The following is a 27759-nucleotide window of genomic DNA, read 5'->3' on the forward strand; positions in this document are numbered from 1 at the left end:
GCCTGCCCTCGCGTCGCCTCCTGCCGTGCTCCCAGTGCGTGCAACGCCCCCGAAAAAAGCATCTGGCCGTTGCGTGGAACTGCGCTGGTGCGCCCCTCCGCCCGGTTCGTCCTCAGGCGGTTCGCGCGGCTCTCGACAAAAAAGAGCGCGCCTCAGAGCCCACTCAAGCGGCGCCCATGCACAGGTGTATGTGTGTCTATGTCTAGGTATTCCACTCGTGTGCACACGTGCTGTGCAAACTGTGTACACTGCATTTCTGGCTCCACCTACGTCGCGCATGCGTCGATACGATGTGCAAAGGTTGACTTCCGCATGCTGAAAAAGATATACTTTTCCACGCCCGTGGAGACGGTGAAGACGCACATGACGGTTTTGCCGCCAGCTTGTTTCTGCGTGCGTTGGTGACAAAACTCGATTCGGCAGGGAGACGCCTTCGCGTGGGGGGCAGAAGGATGGAGCGCCCTCCTCAAAGGATGACGCTGACAAGCAGCTGCTTGCATGCAGTACACGGCATTGAAACGCGTTCACGTCGCGTCCTTAATGCGAGAAAAAAAGTGGCGTGCGCATGTGCGCCGAGCGACTCACGCGAAGTTAGAGGCGAGTCGCGGGGAGCCTCCGATCCGTTCTTCAGGAAGCAGGTCGGGGCTCACCTCAGGAAGCCCAGACGCACGCATATAGTCAACCATGCATCTGCACTGGGGCACGGAGAAGTCCTTTGCAGGGCGCAGTTATTTGTGTATGACGTTTCGCGATCCGGCATCGAGAACACATTGCACATCCAGATGCAGCGCACTAGAACTCCGAGACACACTGTAGGAGCGGATGCATGCAGCCCCTGCCTGCTTCGATCACTGACGCGACCATGACTTCGTGGCGATGCCCCTCTACAACCACGTCTCCAACAGTGTGCACAAGCGCCAGGTCCAAAGGCTTGTCTCCGGAACCCACTCGCCGCCTCGGAGCAGCCTCTCTGAAACCGGGAAAGGTTCTCAGCGAAATGTGGACAAAAAGTGGCTGCACCAAGGTCGTCGCAGCCGTCCCGTGATGCTCGGGCCATCGCGCACGCTTTCGTTTAGGCTAAGCACAGAACCGGTCGTGTCCCCGCTGTATGCTTTTAACATCTCGCCTCGACCTCGCACGTTACCGGCTACGAGCGCCGCCACCGCGTGCGAGACGGCCATAACGTTGCAAAAGACTTGTCCGTTTCCAAGCACGAGCGTACAACCCGTCTAGACGCCGAAGCAGCTCAACCGTTCTTTCCAAAGGTTACTGCGTTCGCACACGTGCTCCCACGTTCTGGAAGGGTTTGCTATCCCGCGCCTGCGCATGTGTGCGAGTGAGAAGGGAACACCGTCGCTTTGGCCAGGACACGCGGATCCAGGAGAAACCAGGCCCGCGTCTTTGTCCTACTCTGAACTCGTTGCTCCGGCCTCCGTCGACGGCGGCGCGTAAGCCGCCTCCATGGCGGCGCGTACTTCTGGGCAATGCGCGCGATCCGGCGGCGTCATCCACCGACCCTCATGTTTCTTTAAACGCGACACTGCCGTCGCCCACAGGCTCAATCCATAACTCTCGAAGGCCTGGATCCTCTTCAGTCTACACGTCTCGATGATAACTTTGAGCATTTCCGCAGCGCGCTCTAAGCTTTCCTTCCGCGCAGGGTCCGTCTCAGCTAAGGCCGCTTCCCGCAGCTTCCATTTGCTCGCGGCTTGTTTCCAGAAGGACACTGCGGCAGTCTCGCCTGCTAGTTCAAACGCGAGGGCCGTTCGTTGGCGCTCTCTCTCTGCTTCCTCTGGGTCGCTCGGTGGAGTCCACCACTTCTTCTCGAGGTGCTGTTTCACGGCTAGGAAGGACCGTGTCCAGTCTCCGAGCTGCTCCTTGAGAAGCCGAAGCATGAAGAACGGATCTCTAGCCGAAGGCAGGTCTAGGTCCGCCAAGGTGGATTTATCCTCCGGTAAGCCAACCTCTGTCGACGAGCGCTCGCTTGGGAAACTGAGAGCCGGGGGTGGAGGCTGGAAGCGGGAAAGGATAAAACGATACCGCGAGACTGCAATAGACATCGACATCGCGACGGTGCGCTTCTGTATGGCCGTCATCGCGTTTGAAATCTTCTCGGTCACAGCTGCCAGTGGGGTAGGCGGGACGCCACTTTCTTCTCCCCGTCCAGCCTCTCCGCCTGTGGCGCCTGCGCCTGCGCTGAAGCCTGCGGATTTCTCCGCGGCTGCCTCCGTCTCTCTCATCTTTTTCGCAACTAGGAGCAAAGCCTCCATCCTGGTCAGGGCGTGTATGTCGGCCATCGCCGCTTCGCACAGAGGGTCAAACTGGTTCACCATATCCGACGGTTCCACGTCTCGCTCGCGGAAACTTGCACCGACAAACGCCGCTATCCCTGGACGCCCGTCGTAGTCCTGTTTATTCTGCTCGTGCTCTTCGACAATCGCTGCGAGCTTCGCTTCAATGTTCTGTGCCAAGGCATGGAACCCGCCAGCAGGCGCCAGGACCTTCGCCTCTCCGGCCTCCTCCCGCCCTCTGACATCTGCAGCGCTGCTCGCCGGCACTCGCTGACCTTTGCTCTCCCTTCTCGAATCGCCACTGCTGCGTTGCGCTCGGCGCCGCGCTCGGCCTCGCGTAGGCTCCTCAGGCTCTTCCTCCCGCTCGTGCGGCAGCTGTGGTGCCTCCGCAGCAGGTGGAGTCGCCTCTTTGGCCGCTTTTTTCTTTTGTCTTCCACTGCCTTTGGTTGGTGCCGCATGGCGGGCTTTCGGTCGGGCTCCCATTCGGATCGCTTCGAGCTCAGCCAAGCCGTCACTGGGGACGGGACCGCCCGCCGCTCCTGCAGACGTCCGTTCATCCGCGGGGCTCTCCTGTTCGTCTTGCGCCTCCGGTAGTGGCGCACCGGCCAGCGGCGCCTGTTCTGGGCCGTCTCCGGGCTTTTCTTCTGGGCCGTCTCCGGCCTTTTCTTCTGCGCTGCTCCCACTTGCCTGTTTCGCCTCGCCCGGCGCATCCTGTGTCGCCGACGTCTCCGCTTCAGGCAACGGAGAGTGAGGCGGAACTCCAAGCCCTTTCCCAGCGCCTGAAGGTTTGGCTGCCGCCTTTTTCTTCCCTTTTCCCTTGCCTGGTGTGCCGTGGGGTTTCTCACTCGGCGGGTGCTTCGCCGTCTCCGAGGGCGCAGCCTCTGTTTGTTCGTCTTCCGTGCCCGTGGCCGTCTGTACCATGGTGGAGGTTCGGCTGCCTGCACTCGTCGGGAACCCCGCAGTGGGCGGTGAATCGTCACCACCCGAGTGCAGGTGGGACTCGACGCCTGCTGGCGACTCGACTGCAACAGGTTTCGCTCTGTCTTCTTTCTCACCCGCGCCCGTAGCACCCGCGCGTGAGGCGGCCTCTTCGCCTTTCGTTCCCTTTCCTTGCGCCTTCCCTTTCTTCCCCGTATCCATCGGGGCGGATGGCTGGGGCTGTTCTTTTCCTGCAGGCCCTTCGGTCGTTCCTGTCACCGGAGTTTCGGCTGTTCGCTTCTCTTCCTTCTTCTTCTCTTTCTTCCCCCTTTTCGTCGTGCCGGCCGCGCCACCATCGGGAGGGGGCCGAGGCTTTTTATCATCCCCGCCGCCAGGCCGTCGGCCGCTCCCACCAGCCCCTGCAACCGACCCACCCCCTTGTGGATGCCCCGAAGCGCCTGCCTCGCCTCTGTCCTTCGACAGCGGCGACTGCCCTTCGCCTTTCTGAGTGCCGGCTTTTTGACTCGTCGTGTCCGTGCCACGCTGCGTCGTCTGACGAGACACGGGAAACGTCTTTGCGCCTGGCCTACCAGCCGCGTCGCCATACGCTCTCGAAATCGCCCCACCCCTCCTGTCTCTGGAAACAGAGCGGTCCCACCTGGGAACGTGTCCTGCGGGGCGCCTGTCCACGCTGAACGTTCGCGTGAGAGCGGCATGCCCACCACGCGGCGGGCCGCGAGACACACTGGCGGTTTGCCTACCTGCAGGAGCTGGGGCTTGGCCCCGCTGAGTCGTTTTGACTCCACTGGTAGCGCCGACCCCAGTTCGTATTGGCGGTGCCGAAGCTGATCGTGGCGCACGACCGGCGACAGCACTGTAGAGCTCGGGGAGTGTCCGGGGCGAGGGGCCATCAGCCGCGTCAGTGCTGGATGAGCAGGGACCGCCTCGGGCGGCAGATTGTCTCCACAGGCTACTAGGATCTGCAAAATGACTCCCGAAGGGACTCCAGGAGGGACCTGTGTCGAACCCGGCCAGTTCTAGCGCCTCCTCCAAACCAGGATTATCGACTGCTTTCGTGTCTGTGTGCCGCGTTCCAAAGAGGGATGCCCTAGAATTCAGCCATGATGAGGCGTTCACATCGTCATCCAAAATATCTGTCTCGGAAATGGTTTGCAACAGTATCGGCCTTGAACCTGAAGTTGGCATCGCCTGGGACAGAGGCTTCCTCAGCTTGCCGAACGGCACGTGCTTTGTGTGTGGCGGTTCGAGCAATCCCCCTGTGGCGCCGGAGGCGAAAGCAGTGCGCTCCCCTTCTGCAGTAGCGACGCCGTCCCTCGGCGCCGTCCTGTCACTTGAAAAAAGTGCCTCTCGGGCTAGCGTTCCAGTACTGGCTTCACCGTCACTTCCTCCCTTCTCAACGCGTTCTGCTTGTGTCAGCAGTTCGGCCCACGCTTCAGCGAGTTTCTGGGAAGCGGCTCTTACGGGGTTGCTTCCGTGATGGAAATGCGGCAAGACAGCCGACAAAAGTGATGTCGTCTCCAGAACTTTGTCGGCTAAAAGGCGCATCAAAACAGCTTCTTCGCTTGCATTTGAAGGTGAGGCGGTGCCTTCTAGAACCTCCTGAATAGTGAGAGAGGAAGCGCTGCCAGCAGCTGCGGCCGAGGCATGAGAAACGTGATCATTCGGACTGCTCGTCGTCCGAAGAGCGGGCGTTGTGTACGGGGTATGAACCGGGACTGGGGTTGAAGCATCGTCCGCTCCTTGTGCTGTCCCGCCTGAAGCGGGGAAAGGGTCAGCGGCCGGTGCTGCGCTGTCCGGTGAGCAAAACGGATCCGTGCTTGGGGAAGCAGATGGGGCATCCGAAGGTGTACCGTCGCCTTTATCCCCATCCGCCTCAGCTAGTCGGCGACTGTTTCCAGTGAGGGCGGGGAGGCGAGCACTGGCGGGATAGGCAGTGCTACCGACATTCCGAAAGGGGAGCGCCACACCGGCGTTCTGGCCGGACCGGCGCTGGACTAGCAAGCAGCGAGAAGCATACTTTACCAGGGACACACCAATTCCAAGAGTGACACAGATGAGAAGAAGTCTAACGAAAAGGTTTCCCTTTGGAGACGACTTGCGGCGAGCAGTTGCACTGAAATGAGACTGGCGTCGCCAACCACGTTGAGTCGGCCTGGTAGCTATCAACGGTTGGGTGTCGGTGCCCTCACTGGGCCGGTGGGGCGACTCTCTGACATGGCTGCGTTCCAGGAAGCCGTTCGATGAAATTTTCGCGTCTTCCATAGCGTCTCGTGGTCTCTGGGGCTCGGAGGCGACGAAGAGTCATGCGAAGCGACCGTCGAAGAGGCCGTTTCCGCGTACCCTGGCTCGGCTGGAGCTCATGGAACGGATTCCCGTTGGTGACTCATGTTCAAGTGCAGGGAAGAACGACGTACTCCTGTTTGGTGGTGTCATACAGACTGTTATGTTGTGTCGAGAGGCTTCGGGTTATGCAAACGCGATAGTTCACGCAGGAGCACACAACTTGCGGAAACGGATTGGCGCGAGGAACGGCCCCGCGCCCCCGCTGCAGTTGCAATAGGGGCCCAAAAGAAGCCGCGCTCCACACCACGTCCTTTACAATGTTGTAATGTCCTCCATCCTCTTTTCTTGGAGGCAGCGGAATGTATTATGGAAGCGTTTAAAGTACAGAAAGCCGAAACCAGCGGAATACCCAAGTCGAAGAGAGGGATGCGAAATCTGTCACGGGGATCCCCCGCTTTTGACGCGCTTACGGGGGTTCGAGCTCACCCCTCGTCTCTTGGTCCCTGCAGCCACCTGGTGTCGTAAGGTCTCGCAAACGTTGAAGACAAGACGAAAAAAAGGGAGGTTTTAAAAAGTCGCATCGAAGAAAAGCCGAGCCAAGCGCCGACATGCAGTACTGATTGTCAAACGAGCTTCGCTTCCGAGAGTTAGATTCGGCCCTCCAGAGCACGGGTTCTCCAATGGGGGGAGGCGACGAGGAAGTTGCTGCTTGATCAACAGCTGACTATCCACCAGAAATGATGTGCGTTGGTTCTCATCATTTGAGCAGTGGGATCCGAGCAATCACGTATTCTTGCACCTGCATCATGAAAAATAAACACCCTTTCGCCCACGTTGAAGGCTGCAGCCTCGCGGCCGTTGCCGTAGAGGCTGCACGGCGCTTCGCTGGCCGGCAGGCTCCTCTCAAGTATCTGCGAATCCCGCCGGACCGTCTCCGGTTGGACAAGTCGGTCGCTGGAAACGGGAAAAAAGCTGCAGCGGAATTGAGAACCTTCCGGACACCTGGTGCTGTACCGAGACGAGTAGAGTTTCCACCGTGTAATCTCACCAGAGAAACTGAAACAGCGGATGACAGGGGTGGTGTGTGTCCGTCGCCGGTTCTAGGCAGACAAGGTCTGCTAAAGAGAGATCGGGGTTGCAGTTTCGGTCTACAACGAAGACGCTCTTGTTGAGTGCGCCGAGAGAATCAGAGACTCAGCAAGAAAGGTTGCATTTCTTTTCATGTGTGTTGCTCCGTGTCATAGCATCCTGACAAGTTCTATATACGTTCCATCCTCAAGAAGATCGTAGCCTGGTCATCGCCTGCCACTGCCATTCAGGAGAGAGCCAGGGGATACGTGTAGATCGACACATGAAACGATGCGGCAGGAGAGGCTATTCGCAGCTTGCTGATTGAGCAGCACATTCGTTGCAGATGTCTTGGGAATACAGCAGTGCAAAAGAGAGCAGCGAATGCCAGGCATAGAAAGCCACTACTATAGCATCACAGCTTTCTTGTGGTATGATGGTGCCGGAGATGCAGTTGAAGACTCTGGCAACGAAGCAAATCCTCAGTCCAATTCCTGAGTATCCGTCTTTGCAGCCTCTCCTTTCGTGTGTCTGGCTGCGCCAACTCCTAGGAGGAGGCGACGGGGTTGGGGGAATCGTGCAGGGAACAACACACCGCAGCTCTTCCATGTGGTGGCGTGCGTGCTGAACACCATACCGCGAGACACTTGTTGCTGTTGAATCGGTCGATCGGAACGTGGAGGGGGAAAGGAAATCAGGCCTACATGTTCTACTCTAAACGCCTTCGTGCTTTCTTTCCATTCAACTCGAGGAATCCTGGTGTGCAATACACCGCGGTTTTGTCAGCCAAGGGGAAGCCTATGGCTCGGCACGTTCTTCACGAGGGGTTAAAAGCAATGTTCCCGGGGAGCCCAACAGAAGGCTAGCGCGTGCCTGCTTCGGAAACCAGGCTCGCGGGGGTTCTCGTTAAAAGCATCCGTTGGATGCATATTATACGTAGCCTTTGATGTGGCACATAGCAGCTTTACAGCTGGGAAAGGGTCGGTACAGGACAAAGACATGGCGGTGACCACGAGGTCTCAAACTGGCTACAAAATCGGCATTTTACAGTTGGAGGCATCCTGAAACCTAATGTCTGTTTTTTTTCTTGTTCCCGCATCACGGCACGACCCGCGGTTTGAGGACTGAGACTCGACTCCACTATAGAGTATCTGTTTGTTGTGAAGAGTGGCACGTCGATGGCCGGTATGCCGTGAACCCCTGAAGAAACAATGCAGTGTTAGTTGTTTCCTTCTCCGGCAAACATGTCACCGTCTATCCTCATGCAACATGCACCCAGTCATACGAGTAGAGCCGTGTGCCAACGACGGCACTGAAGAAACAAAGGAAAACGCTGTTATCGTGGCATCGCTAGGAGATACCCTCAGACCAGAAGGATCCCTATCCTTTGGCTTCCAACCAGAAACGCCTTGCGAAACCCAGTGCCGGGCCTCAGTTGCAGATGTTTAGCGCCCGCACCCTTGAAACCTCAAATCACAGGTGCATTCACGTCCGTATTAGTTCAGGTGCACGAACGTATATTAATCCTCTTTTGGCACGACACCCACTGTTAGTATCGTCCCCCCTTTCCATGCGTATTGTAGAAGGACGAACGCCAGAGTGTGCGGGTCACTCACATACTCCAGCATCACCGGCACACTACCTGAAGGTTCCACGATATACGCCGGTAAGTGCAAAAGGAAAGTTCAATGTTTGTTAAAGGAATCGAGAACAAGGGGACGGTCGTCACTCATCGTGCGCAGCTAGGATGCTCTCTCCGTCTCGCCGGAGTTTAACGACATAGCCGAGTAGATACAAACACGAATCCCTTCCCCCAAACCTCTGTCATAACTATCAACGAATCTGAGAATATGAATTGGTATGCCTTCAAGAAACAGCAAGAATGTCCATTTCCGAGATGCTTATCTCTATATCACGAGTGACCTTCTCACTGATGTCGTCGTCTTGCGTCGAATAGCGAACAGCAGAGTTGCACGCATCGGTGTGTCTTGGTCACTGCCACAGTTTTCCCAGACAGGCATATTTGCACACGGTGACCATGCGGCCATCCTCAACGCTGTAAAGCACCTCTACTGATTCCCTGAAGAGCAAAATACATATCGAGTTTCATTTTATCTGGGAACGAACCCAAAAATACCTCTGCATGACATCGTCTCGATTACCAAATACAACAGGAACTCTGCGCGGGCTCTGGTGCCATATTTCCCACACCCACTAATTCTTCTTCTCGAGCACACGAAAATTTTGAACAGACAGACTGAAACGACACAGTCAATTTCTCACCAACAGCGATCACACAAGCCGTCTAATCCTTTTCTCTTTTGTGGTGTGCTATTTCTAAGAACAAGTCTGTCACCAAAGCAAGAGCTTGTGCAAACTAGACGCATTTGCGGTGTCCCTTCTGCACACCGTATACGCATATTTATGCCTACACGAATGCTTTTCTTTTCACCGACGGAGGTTCCCTCTTCCGCACGCTTTCGGGTTTCTTTCCTCCATGACAGACCGAGCAAGGAACGAGGAAACCAGTACTGTGTCCTGTGTGATGTTGCCTCCCTACCCCTGCGGCTGTTCCTGCACTATCGCTCTGTTTTGAGTGAGCGCTGATGCTTTGGAACACACGACCGAGGGGAGGAGAGGCCGTGACGAGGGTGGCGAGCGGAAGACCCTCTTCGCTGTTTGTTGACTGGCATATAGTCAGATGTCCACATTTCACCGCGCTTTTCTCCTCCGTTTTGCTGGCCCATTTCCCCGAAAGATTGCTTTGGCATCCATTTCCTTTCTTTTTATTGCACTCCGTCCTTTCGTCAAACGGATTCCGTGTTCCCTGAGGAGAGCGATCGATTGAACACGGTGGGCGGGTACACACGAACTACACGCCGCCCCCCTTTGCGTGTCGACGTTGTCTCGCAGTTATCTCCTGTGTAGCATTTTCTGCCCAACTCACACTGCGTCGACAAATAACTCAGCGTCGCGCAACTACTTTATTTGAACCGTTTTTGGCGGTAGAACGCAATTTGCTTGTCGAACTTGGTAGGTTTGCAGTCAACCGGTCCTTGTGACATTCCGGAGCTGGGCTGTATGTACACGACGCAGAGAGTCGTAGATCCAACGCGGTTTCTCTGTCTGGGATTACGTCCACTGTTTTTGTCGTCGGCCCCTTTTCGTTAGCCTCTCGCAGTTTCTTCGTGCTGAATCTGAAGGTTTTGCGGACAGTTCGTTGCACAACTCAGTCCTTTCGCCGCCGGCATGCTTCTGCCTTTCATTGGTCAAAACCCCCCTTCAGTCTTTTTTGCGGTTGTCCCCGTCAAGGCAGCAGCCGATTCCTCGGGGCAAAGACAAGAGATAGTTTTTCACTAGGGTTTCTGCCGCCTGCTTGCAAAGGAAACTCCCTAGACTTGCTCTTGTTCAAAGCAGCTGAGCAAGAACACGGCGGATCTTGACCGCCTCCCGAACCTCGGTGGTTCCTGCCATGCTGTTGTTCACTTTTCCTCCAGTCCGTCCATTGCGTTTCCTCTGCGTTTCGCTTTCGTCAAGTCTGGCATCGGCACTTGTCACCTTCCACAAGCTCTCCCTCTGCTACAGAAACACAGGCGTTCGGTTTTTTCCCCCGACGAGGGAACGGATTTCTGCATGTCTTGTCTCTCCCGACTTTTGTCTACAGCAGTATCCCCGTCTCATGCCATTCTCCTCGTGGCCTCAGAGTGCATTTCTCGATCGCCTTGATTCCCGAGATACACAGCTCAGCCTGTGACACTTTTCTCTTCACCGGACCTTCGTTCCCGGCAAACGCGTTTCCTGCCTCCTTGTCAGAGTTTCCCCCACTTCGCGCTTCCGCGACTCGTCCCCTTGCGTTCCGCTCCCTCCTTCCTTCGGCTCCTGGCCTCTACCCGGACTTTGGGAGCAGTCCTAAGAACCCAAGCATGCAAGCTGCTGCTCGGTACGCGGGACGGGGGAGACTCTGACAGCGAGGCGGTCCGCCCGGCCTGCCTTTTTCTCGCCGTGGGCGTGAGCCTTCCCGACAGACGCCTCTCGCCACCTTTCAACTCTTCGACAGAGAGCGTTAGTAGCCGCGCGGTGTCTCTGCTGTTGACCTCCCGCCTCGGCCCCTTCTCACCGTTTCTGTCTCACCAGCAGAGTGCGTGTCTAGTGCTGGGGCCTGGCGACTATGCCGCTACGGACTGCGGCGTCCTCGTCGAGCGCCGAGACAGTGCAACGCATGGACGGGAATGAATTGAAGATTTCCCTCCAGAAAGAGGTGGACGACGAGACCTCTGCCGAGATGCCAGGTGCGCCTGCAGCCCTCAGTCGGGCGGATCCGGAGTCGCAGCCGCACGGCTCGCCCTGCGAAGCGGTTGCGGCCGAGGGGCCAGGCGCTTTTCCGCACGGCCGAGAAGCATCCACAAAACAGGAGAGCGAAGGGTGTGCGCCGGGGGAACCCGAAACAGAGAAGCGACTCGAACCGGCGACGCACCACCTGTGGGATCGCACAGTCGGGGCGTCCGTGGCGAGCGACAGCGCGAACGCAGTCGATGGCTCTGCGAATGTCGCCCTGCGTCCGGCGTCGCGTGCGGGCGCATGCTCCGTTCCCCGAGACGGCGCAGACGCACAGGCCATCCTGGGGGGTTCTCTGCCTGCTGAGACAAAGGACACGCCCAGCAGTCTGGCCCCCAGCGACGGAGGTGGAGACGCCCTCTCGCAGGGACGCAAAGGCGTCGAGGGATCAAGTCTCGTGCCTGCACCGTCGCCAGACAGCGCCGGTCCTCAGCGTGGAGTCCGCGCAGCTGCCAAGAGTCTCGTCCGCGGTTCAAACAGACAGCCGGCGTGCTCGTCGGGGTCTGCACTGGGTGACCCAGGAGGGTTCGCGTGGGCGAGGGGACAGATCGCAGGCGCGGCGGGCGACTTGGAGAGTTCGGGGCCTGCCCAAGAGATTGACGCTCTCCCAAGCGCGGCTGTGGGGGACCCGTGCGAGGTATGCCACGGCGACGAGGCGAGTGAAAAGAGTCAAGCCTCTGCGCCTGTGTGTTCCGGCGTGCTCGGCGAGGGAAACGAAGTTGGCGCACTCGGCGACGAGAGTTCGAAGAAAGACAGTCTGGCTTCGAAACGGAAGGCGGGCGCGGCCTCGGCTGCCTCTTCTGGGCGCTCGGCGTCTCTCGCCTCGGTCTCCCGGGGGGAGTCAAATGCGAAGAAGAGCCTGACGAGTACTCCACCCCTCGACGGGGCCGCGTCGAAGCGTCCGTCGGTGTCCAAGTGCCGGAAAGGCGCATCTGCAGCGACTGCAGCGGCAGGCCGCCGAGGCCGAGAAGACTGCGGTCGGCACTTCCTGGGGCCCGGGCAAGTGAAGAAGGTCCGCCGCAACGTGGGCGACGTTCTCGCCTCGCCTCTGCACCCTCCGACGCTCTCGCCCTTTCAGCGGCCGACGTCGAAGCGGCCTGCGTCCGGCGGTTTCTCGCGGAAATACGAAGACGCCTCGCCGTTCGCGCGGGGCCACGGGGCACACAGCCACCCCTACCACTGGCTAGCTGTCTCGCATGCATCGGGTGGCTCGGCGGGGGGACGCGGGAACCACGGCTCACACGGGGGAGCCTCTGGGGGTGGGGCGGGGCGCGCTGGCGCTCTGAGTGAAAAAGTGCGACGCTTGGTGGAGCAGACGATGTCGGAGAAACACCGAGTTGTCTGGATCGACCGGGGCGAGGCAAAGGGCTTTTTGCCGCTTCCCGGCATGCAAGAGGAACGCGTCTACCTTGTTTGGACCGAAAAAGGAATCGACATTCTCGCCGATGTCCAGGTAAGCCTCCCCCTTTTTCCCCCAGTTTTCAAGGGAAGAGTCCGAACACCAGGTGACACGACAGCGACAGCGGACGAGTGGTCAGTTCTCCGGCAGGTGGAGGAGCTGCGCGTCTCCGTCTGAGCCGCCTGTGCGACGCGCGAGTTGGGGCAGCCGGTTTTTCTTGCCTGCAGCACAGATTCCTCAGACCCGTTACACTTTTCAGAGCAACGGCGCATGCAAAAACTCAGGGCGGCTGCGTCTGAGAGTCGTGCCTGCGTTGTCTTGCTGTTCTGTGTCCGTCGTCGCTCGCCAGGCCTACATTCCGTGGACCCACTGTCCGGTGCTGATGCAAACCAAGTATCGGCGAAACCAAATCCCGTTTCTCATTCTCTCGTCAACTTCCTTGGCTCTCCTCTTCTCTCACGTTTGCCGGCGAAGCGCAACGGCGGCGTTTCGCCTGCCGCTGGCGCGGACGCCCCACGCGTATCGGAAGCACGTGCTCAATCTGCTCCGGACCGGCGAGCCTGAGAAGCCGTCGTCCCAGACTTCCAAGACCCAGCGAAGGCGGTCTCCGTGCTCCTCGCCGTCTCCGAATGCGCGCGTCAAGGTGTCCTCTCAAGGCGAGAAGTCGCCCCCAGACGCAGCCTCAGCCAGTGTCGGCGACGCAGAGGCCGGCAGCCGGGCTGTCTCTGCGCGATCCACCTCGTCTCCGTCGCTGAGCCCCTTTGGATGCCTAGAAAGCGAGGCAACAGAGCCTTCTTTCTCCGCGGCTGCGGCCTCGTTACCGGACGAAACCCGCGCCGGGAAGACGGCCGGTGACGCGTGTTTTCATGCGCTTGAGCCCTTCGCGCTCACTCCCGCGCCGTCGCTCTCTCCTCTTGCCGTGCCGTCTCCGAGTCAAGCAGAATGTCCGCCTGTGGAGAACGGCCCGTGCGCCGGCGCACATCAAAGAGACGAAGGACAGGTGTGTACGGCAGTCGAAGGCTCGAGCGCCCACGGAGACCAAGGCCAGCAGGCAAGAGTGAAGGGCGAAGGCGGCGAGTCGACAGCCGCGCAGGGTCTGGGTGGCCTCTCTGTCGCGCTGGCGGCAGGAGTAGGGAACAACGGGGCGCTTCACGGAGTCGACGCACCACAGGATGCGAAGGCCGCACCGGGAAAAGACACAGAGCACGTGCAGAGTTTGGGTGGTCCTGAAAAAGCGACAAAACCGGAAGAGGTGCCGAGGACCGAGCAAGCGCCTTCCGAGAGTCTCCGTAGACAAGATGACCAAGCGACCTCAAAATCCCCAACGCCCCCTTCGTCTCCAGGCGGCGATCAGTGTGCGTCACATTCGACCGCGCCTTCCACTGGCAGCGGATCCCCACTGCCCGGCGACGCTGCCGTGTGTGCCTCGCCGTCCTCTGCTTCTGCACGGCTGGGGTGCGGCGTTCGCGGTTCTCCGCAAGGCTTTCCAGGCGCCTCAAAGGACGGTTCGCGAGGCACTGCCGACGCACGGGCTGCTTCGCCTTCGCTCCAAGAGAGAGAAGAGGAAGACGACGAAGATTTGTTTTGGGCCAACGGCGGGAAGAAAGGCTGCCCATTAACAGCCGTTGACATGCGAGACTTCTACTGCTGCTCTCAAGGCAAAGTGATCGGCGAGGACTACATTTATTTTCGCCAATATCTGCCCGACGACGAGGGCGCCGACACCTATGATTTGAGTGTCTCGGTGCGCAAGCGACCGAAGAAGTTGCTGCTGAAGAAATCACGAGTATTTGCGAGCGGGAGCTACACCGGAGGCAGCGGACGGCGAGAGGAGAGAAACAGCTCGCCGCCGTCCTGTCTCTTCAAGTCCGGTTCCGTGGGTGCTGCATCGTCTCTCTTTTCCGGCGCCTTGGCGTCTGCCGCCGGCCATGATGCGTCCGTACCAGCCTCGGGCCTCGGAGAAAACGAGGGTGAAGAAACCAAGGCAGTCGTTGGAGACGCAGGCGAAGCAGGAGTCGAGGGAAGTGGGGCAGACGGCGCAGGCAAAGACGAGGGGGTGCGCAGCAGCGCAGACCCCGGCAAGGCGAACAGACACCCCGCGCACCTGTTGCGGCTCCTAGTGGCGCCGAACCGAGGCCATGCCCACGCAGAGGAGGCGGCGAAGGAGCCGGAGGAAACTGCTCGCGGAGCCGCAGGGTGTAAAAACTGGACGTATGTCGACGACTACGAAGACGATGGCATGGATCCTGACCTCGACCTGCCGTTCTCCTTCACGTCCGAAGTGCGAGTGCTTCTGGGGCTCGCGCCGAGTCCGACGCCTCACCGCTGCAAGTAGGGTCCGAAGGCGCGCGGCGGGCCCAAAGTCATGCAAACAGAGAGAAGGGGGGGAGGATCGCAGCGAGGGTCTGCACCAAAGAGCTTCACGCGGCGAATTCATGCAGATCGGCAGCCAGTGAACGCGTTTCGCTTTCTCGCCCTTCTTTCCTGTTGCATGCAGCATGTCCCTGGCGAGTCACCGCGTCTCGGGGGCCGTCCAGCGGCGGTTCCGCATCTTTCAGTGTTCCCCCGACGGCGAGCGTCGCGAAGAGCAAGTCGACCCTTTTGAGCCCGCGTCGGCAGCTTCGGCTTCTGGAGACGAGGACGAGGAAGCGACGGGCAAGGGGGCGGACGACAAGGAGAACGAGGCGGCGAATCCGGAGAGGAAGGAGGGAGGTTCGTGCAGCGTCGACGGGGCGGGGCCTGGAGAGCAGGCGTGGGACCGGACGCCCGTGAAGGGTGAGCGAGATGTGAACTTGTGTGCAGACCAGGCGAAGGCAGCGGCAGACACAGCGAAGAAGGCGTCCGTTTCGGCGCTGGCCGATGAGACAAAGGACGAAGAGTCGTCCTTCTCTGTTTCCGCTCCTTCGGGGCCTGCAGCACACCCGGGAACGACGCTCACGAGCGAGCCGGGTCGACAGGTAGAAGACAAGAAGAGCGGCGAAGAAGCGAGGGACACAAAGGCCCGGGGCGGCTGCGCTGGCGGGGACGAGGAGGGCGAAACGTCGAGAAGCAGCAAAGCCGAGGCGGGCGGCGAGGCGGTCATGGCCGCTGAGGACCAGGACCGAATCCCGGACGAGCAAGACGAACCGGCGACTGCCCAGAGCTGCTCGAAGGCGTCCTCCGACCAAGGAGACTCAGACGAAGACAGCGACGAGGACCGCCGGAAACCCAAGGGGCGAAACGAGACACGGTCCTTTGCGCTTTCGTCCCACGACCTTCCCAACGGAAGCTTAGCCGAAGTCGACTATCCAACCGAGTTCAGTCAGTTCCGGGAGGCCGACCGAATCCGAATTTACGACAAGGCGTTTCTGGCTCGGGCGCTTCAACTCATTGTCGATGTCGCTATCGTTTCCAGAGGGTAGGCCCCGCAGCCGACAGACTCGGCGTCGGTGTGTACGTACACTCGTTGCGTTTGTGGCACGGGCTGGGTGTGCGTTTGCGATCATGCTTTGTGCTTCGTTGCGCTCCGTGTTTCGCAGAGCGGACTTGTCTGCAGTGAACGTCGCCCAGTACGCGCCGAATCTCTTTTGGAACATCATTCGGTTCAGTCGCGGAAACAAAGACATCGACGAAGTCGTGCGCACGATCGCTCCGTCGGTGGCGTCGCTGAGGAGTGCCCGCGGACGGCGAAAGAGAGGCGACACGGAAAACCCATCTTTCCTTTCTTTAGCTCCGGGGAGGTTCGGGGCGTCGCGGCGGGGTGGCGAGTCTCTCAGGGATGATTCACAGACCGCCTGTCGGCGGCTGAAAAGGAACAAAACGGGCACAGACGACGGCTTCTGCCTCGAGACGTGGCTAGCTGGGTCCGGCGATGAAAAGGGCCGAGGCGAACGCGCACGAGACCGAGAAGGGGCGGTCGACAAGGCGAAGCAAAGAGAAGAAAAGCGGCAAAAGGAGCTGGAGGAACGATTCGAGGAAATGAAGATCGAGTTCGAAGAAAAGGCGCAAAGAATGATGTAAGTGCGGCGCCAGTCTCTGTGCTTGGTGGGGACTCATGCGCCGCCGCGACCAGCCTCGCAGCGTTTGCCTTCCAGCGGGCGAGCTTTCTCTACAGACTTGAACATCCCCACGTCTCTCGCTATACATATATATATATATATATATATATATATATATATATATATATATACATGTGGGAATCGAGAAAGAACGAAGGGATGGAGAGGATAAGCGAGATAGACCCTCAGAGAGGGCCCGTCCCCAGCGCAGCTAGGCGGATCAGCACCGCTGCGCGTTGTCGCGGCGCATGCGAGTCCACCGTTGACCCAGCGTTTGCGTTGACTGGCGGATTGGAGGCTGGTAGACACGTAGGCGTTTCGCACGGCGTCAGGACCAAGCATCGTTCGATCCTGTGCCACGCGGTGCGTCGTGCCTTCTCCCGTTGCGTGTCTGCGAGTGTACATACACCTGCGATGCTGTGCAAGGACCACGCCTGGCGTTCTTTCCTTTGTCTCGCTGCAGCGCACGACGTGCCGCGCTGGCGGGTGAGATTTACAACGACGGGAAAGGGTCAAAGAAGCCGCGCGTGCCGTCGCTGCCGGAGAATGACGACGAGGCACTCATCGAGATTATGATCGATCCAGAACAAGGCATCCTCAAGTAGGGCTTTCTCTCGCGATTTTCTGCATGCAGTTTCTTCCCCCGCGTCTCGCGCTGGCGTGTCGACTTGCCGCCCGTCGCTCTGCGTACTGTGTGTGCCGACGGTTCCTTCGCTCGCGCGCTCCTCCCTCGCATTCGTCCTGCCTTTGTGTTGTTCCTGCGTGCCTCTGGGCCTCTTTCGACGGCGCTTCTTTTCCAGTGTATCCTGTGTGTTTGAGCCGCAGTTCCCTTATCGCCGTCCCCAGGTGACGGTGTTGTCTTTTTTTCTTGTTCTTTGCAAAGGTGGCCCTTATCCGTGATGAGCATCCGGCAGCGAACGGTGATTTACCAGGAGTGTCTTCGGCGGGATTTGACGGCGTGCATTCGCCTCACGAAAGTGCCTGGGAAAGGTCGCGCCGTCTTTGCTGCAGATACAATTCTAAAAGACGATTTCGTTGTCGGTAAGGAAACCCACTGTTGGAGACGCTTCGTCCACGAGTGTATTACGGGATCCTCGTTCGAACTGGCGTCTTCAACGCCGTCTTGGTGGACTGCGCTTTCTCTAGCTTCTTCATCCTCTCGGTGTTCTCTGTTATCCAGCTGTCCGCCTTCCCCGTTCTGTTTGTTTCTCTCTGTACCCTCGTGCCGTCCTTCGCCTTCGCTCACTGTGTCCCTTTTTGGAGTCTCGGTTCCCTTTCGTCTGTTCCGATCCAGCAAGGAATGCGTTGCGGCAGCGCTTCTGCTTCCGTTGCTTTTGAATGCTCGTCTGTCCGGACACCTCGAGGGCCGCGAGCTGTCGTATACCGTCCAGCCTTTTTTCCGTCCTCCCGGCTTTATACGGAAGATAGGTAACTGCTTTGAACCCATCTGTATTGCGGGGGTTCTGAAGTCGTTTCCCCACGGCGTCTCGAGCACGCGCTCGCAGACGGCGAGTGCGCGCGTCCTTTTCCTTCCATCTCGCTTTTTGGCGTCTTCCGGGCAAAGGAAGCGCGAAAGCGGCGACTCGCACGCAGCCGCAACGCTTGCCTCGGTGTACGTGTGTCTCCCGGTCTCAGAGTACAAAGGCGAACTGTGTTCCGAACGTGAAGCCCGCGAGAGGGAGCAACGCTACAACCGGTCGAAGGTTCCGATGGGGTAGGCGAGAACGAAGAGCGATGCGATTTTAAAAAGGGAAACAGGCAGAAGGTGAATCCCTGCTCACGCGAGGAGCGAAGGAGGCGACCGCAAGAGCCTCAACAAGCTCCGAAAGACGCTGACAGAGAGACAGGCATTCTCCAGAGACAGCGAGCGACGCTCGCGACACACGGCAGTGCCTGGACCGGCCTGCGCACACCAGGAGCATTTTTTCAGATTTTCGGCCCGTGGCCTGGACGGTTTTGTTGTGGTGTCCTGCGTTGTTGCTCGTCCTTAGGAGCTTCATGTTCTACTTCAAAAACGGATCTCGGATGATGGCTATCGACGCCACAGACGAAAAACAAGATTTTGGACCCGCTCGCCTCATTAACCACTCCCGCAGAAATCCAAATATGACCCCCAGAGTACGGCACCTGAACCTTTCCACACGCCAAAGAATTCTTAAGTTGCTCAAGGAAATGCAGTTTGTGGCTTGCACCGTTTTCTCTCCGTGGGTAAACATGCATATGTCGACCTGTGTAGGGAAGGATCCAGGGTGCCGAGAAATGTCTCGCGGTGTTTAGTGATCGACTTTGTCTCATCGAACCGACAAAGACGCGCAGCGAGTGGAAGGCATGTGTTACAAGCCTCCTTAGACTTGCTGGCGAAACGCGCATGAAATTCCTCATTCTACATATATATATATATATATATATAGAGAGAGAGAGAGAGAGAGATACGTGCGCGACTGAATGCATGTATACCATAGCTGCGTGCGCGTCTCGCTTTCTGGATAGCGGATGAGTGCAGAATGAAGGGATGTTGCCTGTGTGTGTTTATGGGTGTACGCTGGCCTGCCTGTCTTCAGGCAATCACGATGGGCGACTTCAACAGCGAGCCTCGGCTGATTTTCGTCGCACGAAGAAACATAGAACAGTGAGGAAAGCCCCGCATGCAGCGGCGACGAGACACAAGCGAGCTGGAGTTGGCAAACGCCGCTTTAGCGAGGGCCTGGATATACATATAAACATATATACATATATATATATATATATATATGTATGTAAATGTTGATATATGTGTATATATGTGGATACATGTATATGTACGCATGTATATTAGATATGTGCACAGCCATCTGACAGGAGATTCGTGAGAGAGCGAAGAGTGTGCGGCGCACCTGGCAGACGGACTGGTGTTTGGTTGGTTTCCACTTCGTTTTTCTCAGAGGCGAAGAGCTGCTGGTGGACTACGGCGAGCGCGATCCTGACGTTATCAAGGAACACCCGTGGTTGAACAGCTGAAGCTGTCGCTTTGGATGTATGTTTCGGTGGCCCGCTCCCTTGGTTTCACGTGAATCGTCGGGGGGAGAACGCCGGTGTGTCGCGAAGCGAGACAGCAATGCTGCACACTTGCGTATGGTCCAGAGGCGGTTGCCTTCGCGTATATATCCATGAAGATCCGTAAAAGTCTATTTAAACGTGCATGTGCTTTTGTGCCTTTGAATGTGTGTTTTTGGCCACGGGCGCCCTCGCGTGTCGGTTCCTGTGAGAGCCGCGTCGTAATGTATGTCCAGATGTGAAGTGGACGACACGGCCTTTCAGAGCGATCTCTGCTCGGGGTGCGTCTGGGTTCCCACAGTCACTCGTTTCAATTGTCCATTGCCTTTGTCAACCGTTTTTCTTTTTCCAGATTGCCTGGCCTGTCCCTAGGGCCCACAGTTCTCTTTGTTCAAGGAAAGTGGGGGAAGAACGGGTGCGAGCTCTTGCGGGATTAGTGTCTGCCTGCATGCGGTTGTGCGCGTGTGGAGTCTATCTGTATATGGGCGCATGACCGAACCGCGTAGAAACGTGAGAGTTCTCCCCGGTGCGCGTTGTGTGCCGTCTTAGTTTGCGCTTTCTCTCGCAGTGGGAGTTTCCTTTTTCGACGTGCAGTCTCCGTCATTGCCGCATTGAGGCAGACCGCGCAGTTGCGTATTCGGTTTAACGACAAACTCGCGTGTGTACAGTGCCTTATTTGTATTTTCACTCGCCCACGAATTCCAGTCCACAAAGTCTCGTAGGCCTGTGCATGCGCATGCATTCGGTGCCCGGCGTTTGTGGCGCCTGCAATTGTTCACCTGTCACGATGCAACGAAGTTCACTGTTTTCCTCCAGATGTGTATCTGCGGTAAAAGACCAGCAGCTCTGTCGAACTTCCGAGTCCCCCGACCCTTCCCAGCTTCGAGACAGGGAGTGGAGGTCGCGCAGATTCAGGACAGCAAACCACGCCCGCTTTTGAACGCAGCCTTTTCTCATGTAGAACAGCGAAATATATATGTATATATATATATATATATATATATATAAATTAGAGTTCCGTATCTTGCGATCTACCCGCAAAGAGCTTGGGTCTGTTTGACTGGAGCGCCGAGACAGAAAGTGCAGTGTACATGTGTAGGGTGCAAATGGTGTCTCTGCGGCTGTCGCTTTCCAGCTTTTTTCGGATAGGCTGGCGCGCAGTCCATTCTTCCTCACCCAGCGTGTTCCACCGAGGCAAGATTGGAAACTGAGAAGTGTCTCGCTGGAGCACTGTAGAGCAGCGGGTCGGGCTGCAGACTGGGAGCGACGACAGACCGTGAGCTGGCGCTGCCGATGAGTGTCGTCTGCAAGTCAACGAGCTCTTACGCTCCCTCGCGTGAGTGTACCCGGATAGGGCGTCTTTTCAGGAGAGAAGGGTGTCGTTTTTCCCGACCACATTTCGGACACAAACACCATATTAGTCTGTCGCTTCTTTCGGCCTTCGTCCCGTTCAGCACACACAGCGACACCACAACAACTTCCAAGTCGATCTGACGTTCCGCACTCCGTCTCTCCCGTTCTGCTCCTACACACACACTGCGACGGCTTCCCGCAATGCAGCGCACAGGAGCGAAGAGACAAACCCGAAAGAGCACAGAAAAAGAGGACAGATGGGCAAGGCCGACGGCGCCGGGAGAAAGGGGGGAAGCGACGCAGAAACCGCGGAACGGAAAGGTACAGGCAAAAACGCAAATGATATACCGGCGTATAACAGTACCTATCCACTGGCGTGGTTCACGGCGACGTCTGCAAAACAGAAAGGGAAGAGTGTCGAGCAGAGAACAAGTGTGAGATTCGGGTGAAATTCCGAAACTCTCCGCACAAAAGGACAGATACAGTGCAACAAAGCAACAGGAAACATGGACGCGCACAGACCCGGTTGAAACCTGTAAACCGGTCGTGCTGACACGAATGCAGACGGCACAGAACGCCGATACGTTTGAACCAGGAGTCGGCGTGGGGACAGACATTCCCAAGTGTGCATCGGTGACTGCGAGGGGGGATACACCACTGGGGGGACGGGAGGACAAGGAAGACCAGTTCTGGCCCAAAAACAGGAAAACGCGTGCTTTATCAAAGGACAACCAAGCTCACATAAATCGACATCGGGATGGATGATACAATCGTTTGCATCCGGAGATGCAGTGCGTTGGAAATCTTTGTTCCTTAACCGACGAAACCTAGAAACATCCCGATGCGTTTACCTCCACACAGTTTCCCTTCGCATGTACGAAGGGAAACTGAGCCTTTCGCTGCCTCACACCGCGGCGATAAGCCGCGCAGGGACCGCGTGCCTTACAAGGGACCGGAAAGACATGCGGACAGCTGAGAAAGCCTGTGCGCCGAGAATCATACGGTGAAAGACGCGAAATCGCAAGAACTATTCAGCTGGCAATATCAGACTGCACAGCTATACCGTTAAAAACACAATTTACATACGACAGAGATAAGTCACGGAAGGCAGGCATTAAGACTCTTGCGGCGGGATCAGACAAAAAACACACACACGCATAAACGTTCGCCAGGACGTGCAGCCGCGCGTCTCCTTCGGCAACATGCATACCTAATACAAAGGCTGAACCACGCTCGCGATGCTCTCTTCCGCTGCGCCTAGACACCGTGCCGACGGCGAGTATATATATATATATATATATATATATCATAGCCGCAGGCATTGGGTTAAGCGCCTTGCCTCTTCCACATTTCGCAGGATCACAGAAAGAAACAATACACAGCTGTGCATAAACGGTTGTCTACACACCAAGCCAGGCTGGCGCGTACAACTGTCTTTTTGTCCTGTGTACGAATCCGCTAGAAACTGTTCATGCTTCTTCTTCGTCCCCGGCGTCTGTGACACTCTATTCATCACCGTCCGTTTTTCCTCTTTTGGATGCTACGCCGTTGTTTCCGCTCTCTCTTATCGATGGACCTTCCTTTTCCTCGCCTTCCTTCGTCCTTTTCTCCCTCCTCGCTTCTTCCGGCTTTTCCACGTCTGTGTCTACCTTCTGCTCTGTCTTCTGTACGGATGCCTCACTTCCTCCTGCCGTAAGAACCGCCTCGGCTTCCCCCTAGTTCTCCGTCACGCTACTCTCGTTCTTCTCGGCCCCTTTCTCTTCCTCGCTCCTGTCTCTCTCTGTTGTCCCTGGCGCCACGGGGCCCACAGAAGATGCAGGAGACGCGACATCCTGGGAAGTCCCGTCCTTGGATTCGCTCTTCACCGTTTCCTGAGCGTGCGTCCGGACTGTGCTTTCTGCGCCTCGTTCGGTTTCATGTTCTCTTCTCCCCTCCCCCTCTGCCTCACTGTCTGGCTTCACCGATTCAGGCAGAAACATGCCGCCTGCCTCGCCGGGGTGTTCACCTTCCAGGTCGTCTCCTCGTTCTCGCTCTTCTTCCCCGCCTCTACCACTTCTTACACTGAGCGACTTTCTTCTGAAGAAAGACGGCGACGCCACACACGAGGGACGAGACCTCTCCCGTTCTCCTATGCCTCGGGTCCCCTTGCTCGCGTCCGTTCGCCGTTGATGACTTCGCTCCGTCGCTTGGCGGGCTCGGGCGGCGGCTCGTTCCCTCGCCTCGCCTCTGCATGCCTCGGCTCTCATTTTCGCGTTCAAAAAACCGTACTTCGCGGCGGCAAACGTCCGCTTATGCTGCTTGCCGTCTTCATTCCATCGGGCCGTCCATTTTTGCCCGCTTTTGTCATACACAACCCCACTTACCCCACTGCGATACATGCAGCCTGTCTCTGGGCCTCCACAGCGGCAGTCCCCTCCACCCGAGCCCCGACACCCCACAAACGGAGACACCCCCGCCGACCCCACAAACGGAGACACACTGTCCGCCACACTTCGGGCAGCCCCGCCATCCTTCAGCGGCGGAGACAGCCCACTGAGGCACTCGCCCAAACGGGACGCATCTCCCGCCGCGGAATGGCTCGGATCCGAGAACGAGGACAGGAGCGGCTCGAGGCGTCTGGTGCTTTGGGGCCGAAGCTCCGGAGAGGTATACGGAACCAAATGAGGAGACAAATCCCCGCCGGAGGACGGAAGAGAAACTCCGTTCCTATCTCCGTCTTCTCCAAACGCTGGTCGCCTCGACAAATCGAACGCAGAAGGCGAGAGACGACCGCCGCATGGGCCGAAACAGGACGGCGATTCGGAGACGATCCCAGGCCCATTCGTGGACAGCGACGAGAAGAGAGACGGCACGCCCTCGTTTTGCCCCCGATCCGTGCGGGTGCGGGACCCGAAAGATCCGACCTTTGTCAACCCTGTCCAAGGTGTCGGTTCACCAGGTCTATCGAAGTCTGACGGCGAGCTCCACAGGGCACTGTTCGTCCTGTCACTGGCGCCCCCAATCGCGCAAGGAAAAGCGTGTGAACCCATGCTGCCTGCCTCGGCGATGCTGTAAGTCTCCGATGCGCACGGCGGCCGGCCTCGTTGCCTCTCGTCTTGTTCTCTCTTCGCAAGGCGAACGAGATGGAGGGCGAGATGGCGGAAGAAAAGCCCTTCGTCCGTCTCTTCGTGTTCACTCTTGGCTGTCCGCTTCGCGTCGTCTTCCAGCCCCTCTGCGGCACTTCCACCCCCTCGCCGAGCAGTCGCTTTTCGAGCGTCCGGTCGTCTCTCGCTGTCTCCGCACTGCACCTTTTCGTTCGCTTCGTTGCGGTGGTTTCTCGGGTCACCTCGTCGCGCTTGAGTCTCTTCTTCCTGGGCCCGGGCGACGACGCGCGAGAGAAACGCGGAGAAGGGAAACGAAAGGTCAGCAGGCAGGTCGCGTCCGATGGCGTCCCGCCCACCTGCAGTCCCTCCCATCTCGTCGGCCTGCGCCGCCTCCCCGCGCGCGGCAGAGCTGCCTAGGAGAGAAGGAATGGAGGACGAGCCCGAGTCGATGGGAGACGCAGGTGCGGCCTTGGCGCCTTGGTCTGACTGGCCCTCACAGGCTGGCGTTGAGTACGGGAGAGCAAGGGAAGCAAAATGCGGGGACAGACCTTCCTCGCGACACTGCTTGCCGCGGCCGTCTCTCAAGTGGCGCCCGCTGTCTCCCTCAGGCTCCCTTTCCAAGAATTCGCCTTTCCGTTTCCTCAGAAACAGCTGGACTGCCGTCGGCAAAACCGCGGTTGGCCCAGTGCCAGAGGAAAACCTCTCTGCGGCACGCGCACCTGACGCTCGTTGCCCTACGCGTAGAGCAGATGCGCTGGAGGAAGGCAACGACGGGCGCAGCCCGTCAGCTGCTCTCATCTTCTCGACTCCGCCTTCAGGCAGACTCGAGAAAGTAGACAGAGGAGCGGCGGCAGAGGAAAGAGACTCCGCAGCGAGCTCGGTAGCGCGGATGGCCGCTGAGCAGTCACGCGGTGTCTTGCCATCCGGGCCGCGCTGGCTGAGGCAAGCAGACGTCGAGGCGCCTCCCTCACGTTTTCCTACCCCCTCCCCAGTCTCGTCCTTTGCACACAACAGCGTTTCGCCGCTCAGCGAGCTACCCCCCGTGTGGCTCGGCGCATCGGTTAGGCGATGTGGAAGCGTCGACAGCGCGAGCGAAAGAGAAGACGACGGAAGGAGAAGAGGAGACGAAAGGGTGTCCCCAGAGGCCCAGACCGGCTGCTGAGAGAAGAGGTTCTGAGGTGGCGAAAGGAGGGAAGCAGGAGATGTCGGAGTCGAAGAGAGAGGCGAGTACGCGTTTGCGGACGTACACTGCGAGGAGGAAGAAGCCTGAAGAGAGGCCGTGGTTGTGCAAGACCACGCGGGGAGACCACCAGACGAGGAAGAGACTGAAGCACGTTTCGAGGCCAAACGCGAGGCAAAAGAAGAAAGAGGCGAAGGCGTCTCGCGCGACGGGACGCCCGTGGGGGGAAGACTCTCGTACACGCCAGACGGGATTGCGGAAAATAAACCGGAATATCCTGCCAGGGAATTCTGTGCACAAACACCCAGGACAGCGGCGTTGCAGCCGGCATTCGAAGACTCACGCCTGCCATCCGCGACTGCGATCCTAGCTCCCAAAAGCATGCAGATCCATTCGTCTGTGTCCGTTCTCGAGAGCGCGGGGCACTGCCGAATGCGACGCATATCCCTGGTCGCGAGGCCGCACAACACTCAACCATGCACACCGGTCCGCGTCAGCCACGCACACATGCACACAGACACGCACACCCAGCTACGTCCATGTGTGACGGCCCAGACGTAACGCGCGGACACCTGTCGAAGACGGATGCTCCTCTGGCGCGCCGTAGACAAACGAGTCTATTCTACCGCCCGCATTCCCGTTCAGCGGTAACCCTAGGAGACCCTCGATGGCACCATCTGTTTGAATACATGTGCGTTTTGTTCCCTACCTTTTCGTGTGTTGAGCCAAGGAAAAGGTCTCCACTGTCTTCCGCGTGTTCTTGAAGTTTTCGGAGCAGCAACAACAACTGCCCCTGTTGCTGTTTCTCCCGCACGCGCAGGTGCTTTTTGTAGTTCTCGTTCTCCAAGATGTCAATGAGCTCTGCGGCTAGGGTTTCAGACCGCATCCTGGCGCGTTCTGTTTCGGTCGTCTCTTCCTTTCGGCCACCGCTGTCCAGTTCGTCTCCAGCGGCCTGTTCCCTTCGCCCTTCGCCGCGAGGGCCATCCCCTGAGACCACATGCAGAGCCTCTCCGTCCCCTGTTTCTTCACTGCGTCGCTCGCTTGCTTCTTCCCTCTCTCCGCGGCGAAGCGCTTGGGTAAGTCCAAAACGTGAGCGAGCAGCCGGTGCCGACGACTCAGATGAAGGCACAGACGGACAGAAGGAACGCGAGATTTGTTCCCTGAGCAATTGCTCTTCTTCTGCGTCGCCTCGGAGATTCTCCAAAGGCGTTGCCAGCTGCTGGGCAATCCACTGGAGGTTTTTCGGAAGAGTTTCGCTCGGCGTCGAGTCCTCACCGAACCGCCGTGTAGCGTCCGTTTCTTCGTGTTCCCCACTGGCTGTACACCGCACGTTACTGCACTCGGCCGTCTGAGCCGGCACCGTTTTCTCGATTCCGGAAACGCGGAAAGATGAAGGCGGATCGCCTCTCTCTGTGTCGGCTTCCGCCTCTCCTGCCGCTCGCTCTTCTCCATTTCGTCCTTTCTCGAGGCCGTGCTCGTGCTCTAAGATTTCCTGAGCTGCGGCAGACCACAGAGGCGCCGCAATTAACTCCGACGAGGCCGAGGCAGGCAGCAACCCTCCCTCTGTGCGTCCTGCTCTCTCGCGTCTGTCTTGCTTGGTTGCCTCTCTGCGAGCTCCTTCTTCTCCACTTTCCCCCGCGCGAGGGGAACCGTCCTTCTCGCCTGCCATAGAGCCTTGCTCGTCTACTCCCTCTCCGGCTCTCCGGCTGTCTCCACTCGGTTCGCTCCGACTTCCGCACTGTTCTGCATCCTCTCCCACCTCCATGCTTACGCACTCACGCCCTCCCGCGGCTCGAGAGTCCGGGCCTTTCTCGGAAGACGCGAACTGCTGAGGAAGACACTTCAACGCCGGGTGTTCTGCCGCAGCCAGAGCGTCACACACAGCGTCCAGGACACGGGATCCTGCCGACGACTTCGTTTCTGTTAAAACTTGCAGGATCGCGCCAATCCCTTTCAGCTTGTCAGACAAAAGGCTGGCAAGCTGTCTCGACACCTGGACAGGGTCTTCAGGTGTTCCCGAAGAGACAGAGAAAACCGTAAAAGTCGACGACGGTCCTGGGGAACGGCCATCGAATGCAGAGACGTCGGTTTGTTTCTCTTCCTTTCCTTGCGCGTCTTGTTCGTTTTGCCGGCGCGCCGCTCTGGTCTCTGCCTCAAGCGAAGGGGAAGCAGCTAACGATTTTTGCTCGACGTCGCGATGCAGGAGCTCCAGCAGCGGGCCGAAGCATACCAGCAGATACAGCGTCAGTTCCCTTAAACTGGTAGCCTTCTCCACGAGCTCTGTGTGCAGGGCGTACGTCGGGCAAATCTGTCGAAGGGTTGGTGTTTCTGGCCGCTTCCCCGCGCCATGCAGGCGGCGCGCACTGACTCTCGATATGTCCCCTGGCGCAGCCGAAGCGGCAGAAGCGAAGGCCACAGGAGGGCCAGCAGGAGCAGGCGAGGACAAGGAGATAGAGTGGGGTGACGGCGCCCGAAAAGAGGCAGTTGCCGGATCCCCGGAGCTTTCAGGCGCTGCGACCGAGGCGACGCAGGACGAGGCGCGGCCGAACGGTCGAAGAAAAGAAACGGCGAAGAGGAGATCAAGAGCAAGTTGACGGATAGCGTTTAACCTGTTCGCGTCTTCACCTTGTTTCTCTGTCCACGTTGTCTCTCCAGTCTGATTCGAAAGGCCAGCAGGCGTCTCTGCCAGGTGAACGAGGTCCGACGCTGCTTGCGCGGCTTTCGCCTTCTGTCCGATCTTTCCAAGCACCGCCGACAT

At 58.2% G+C, this 27759-nt stretch overlaps 3 protein-coding genes across 3 annotated transcripts; 1 reads left to right on the forward strand and 2 right to left on the reverse strand.

Annotated features, from left to right (window-relative positions):
• Window positions 1–1406: 1406 nt before the first annotated feature.
• Window positions 1407–5663, reverse strand: NCLIV_011350 (hypothetical protein; the record flags this gene model as incomplete). The annotated part of the gene is made up of 2 exons (XM_003880653.1): window positions 1407–5224; window positions 5645–5663. The coding sequence occupies 2 exons, from the start codon at window positions 5661–5663 to the stop codon at window positions 1407–1409; spliced, it is 3837 nt and encodes a 1278-aa protein (XP_003880702.1).
• Window positions 5664–10749: 5086 nt separating this feature from the next.
• NCLIV_011360 (putative SET domain-containing protein) lies at window positions 10750–19349 on the forward strand (the record flags this gene model as incomplete). The annotated part of the gene is made up of 10 exons (XM_003880654.1): window positions 10750–12369; window positions 12665–14646; window positions 14813–15712; window positions 15834–16310; window positions 16816–16953; window positions 17236–17393; window positions 17988–18066; window positions 18344–18470; window positions 18914–18981; window positions 19274–19349. The coding sequence occupies 10 exons, from the start codon at window positions 10750–10752 to the stop codon at window positions 19347–19349; spliced, it is 5625 nt and encodes a 1874-aa protein (XP_003880703.1).
• Window positions 19350–22453: 3104 nt separating this feature from the next.
• NCLIV_011370 (uncharacterized protein) lies at window positions 22454–27759 on the reverse strand (the record flags this gene model as incomplete). The annotated part of the gene is made up of 2 exons (XM_003880655.1): window positions 22454–25291; window positions 25711–27759. 2 exons carry the CDS (start codon window positions 27757–27759, stop codon window positions 22454–22456), a joined length of 4887 nt encoding a protein of 1628 aa, XP_003880704.1.

The sequence above is a fragment of the Neospora caninum genome, chromosome IV (assembly GCF_000208865.1).
Source record: "Neospora caninum Liverpool complete genome, chromosome IV".
NCBI lineage: Eukaryota > Apicomplexa > Conoidasida > Eucoccidiorida > Sarcocystidae > Neospora > Neospora caninum.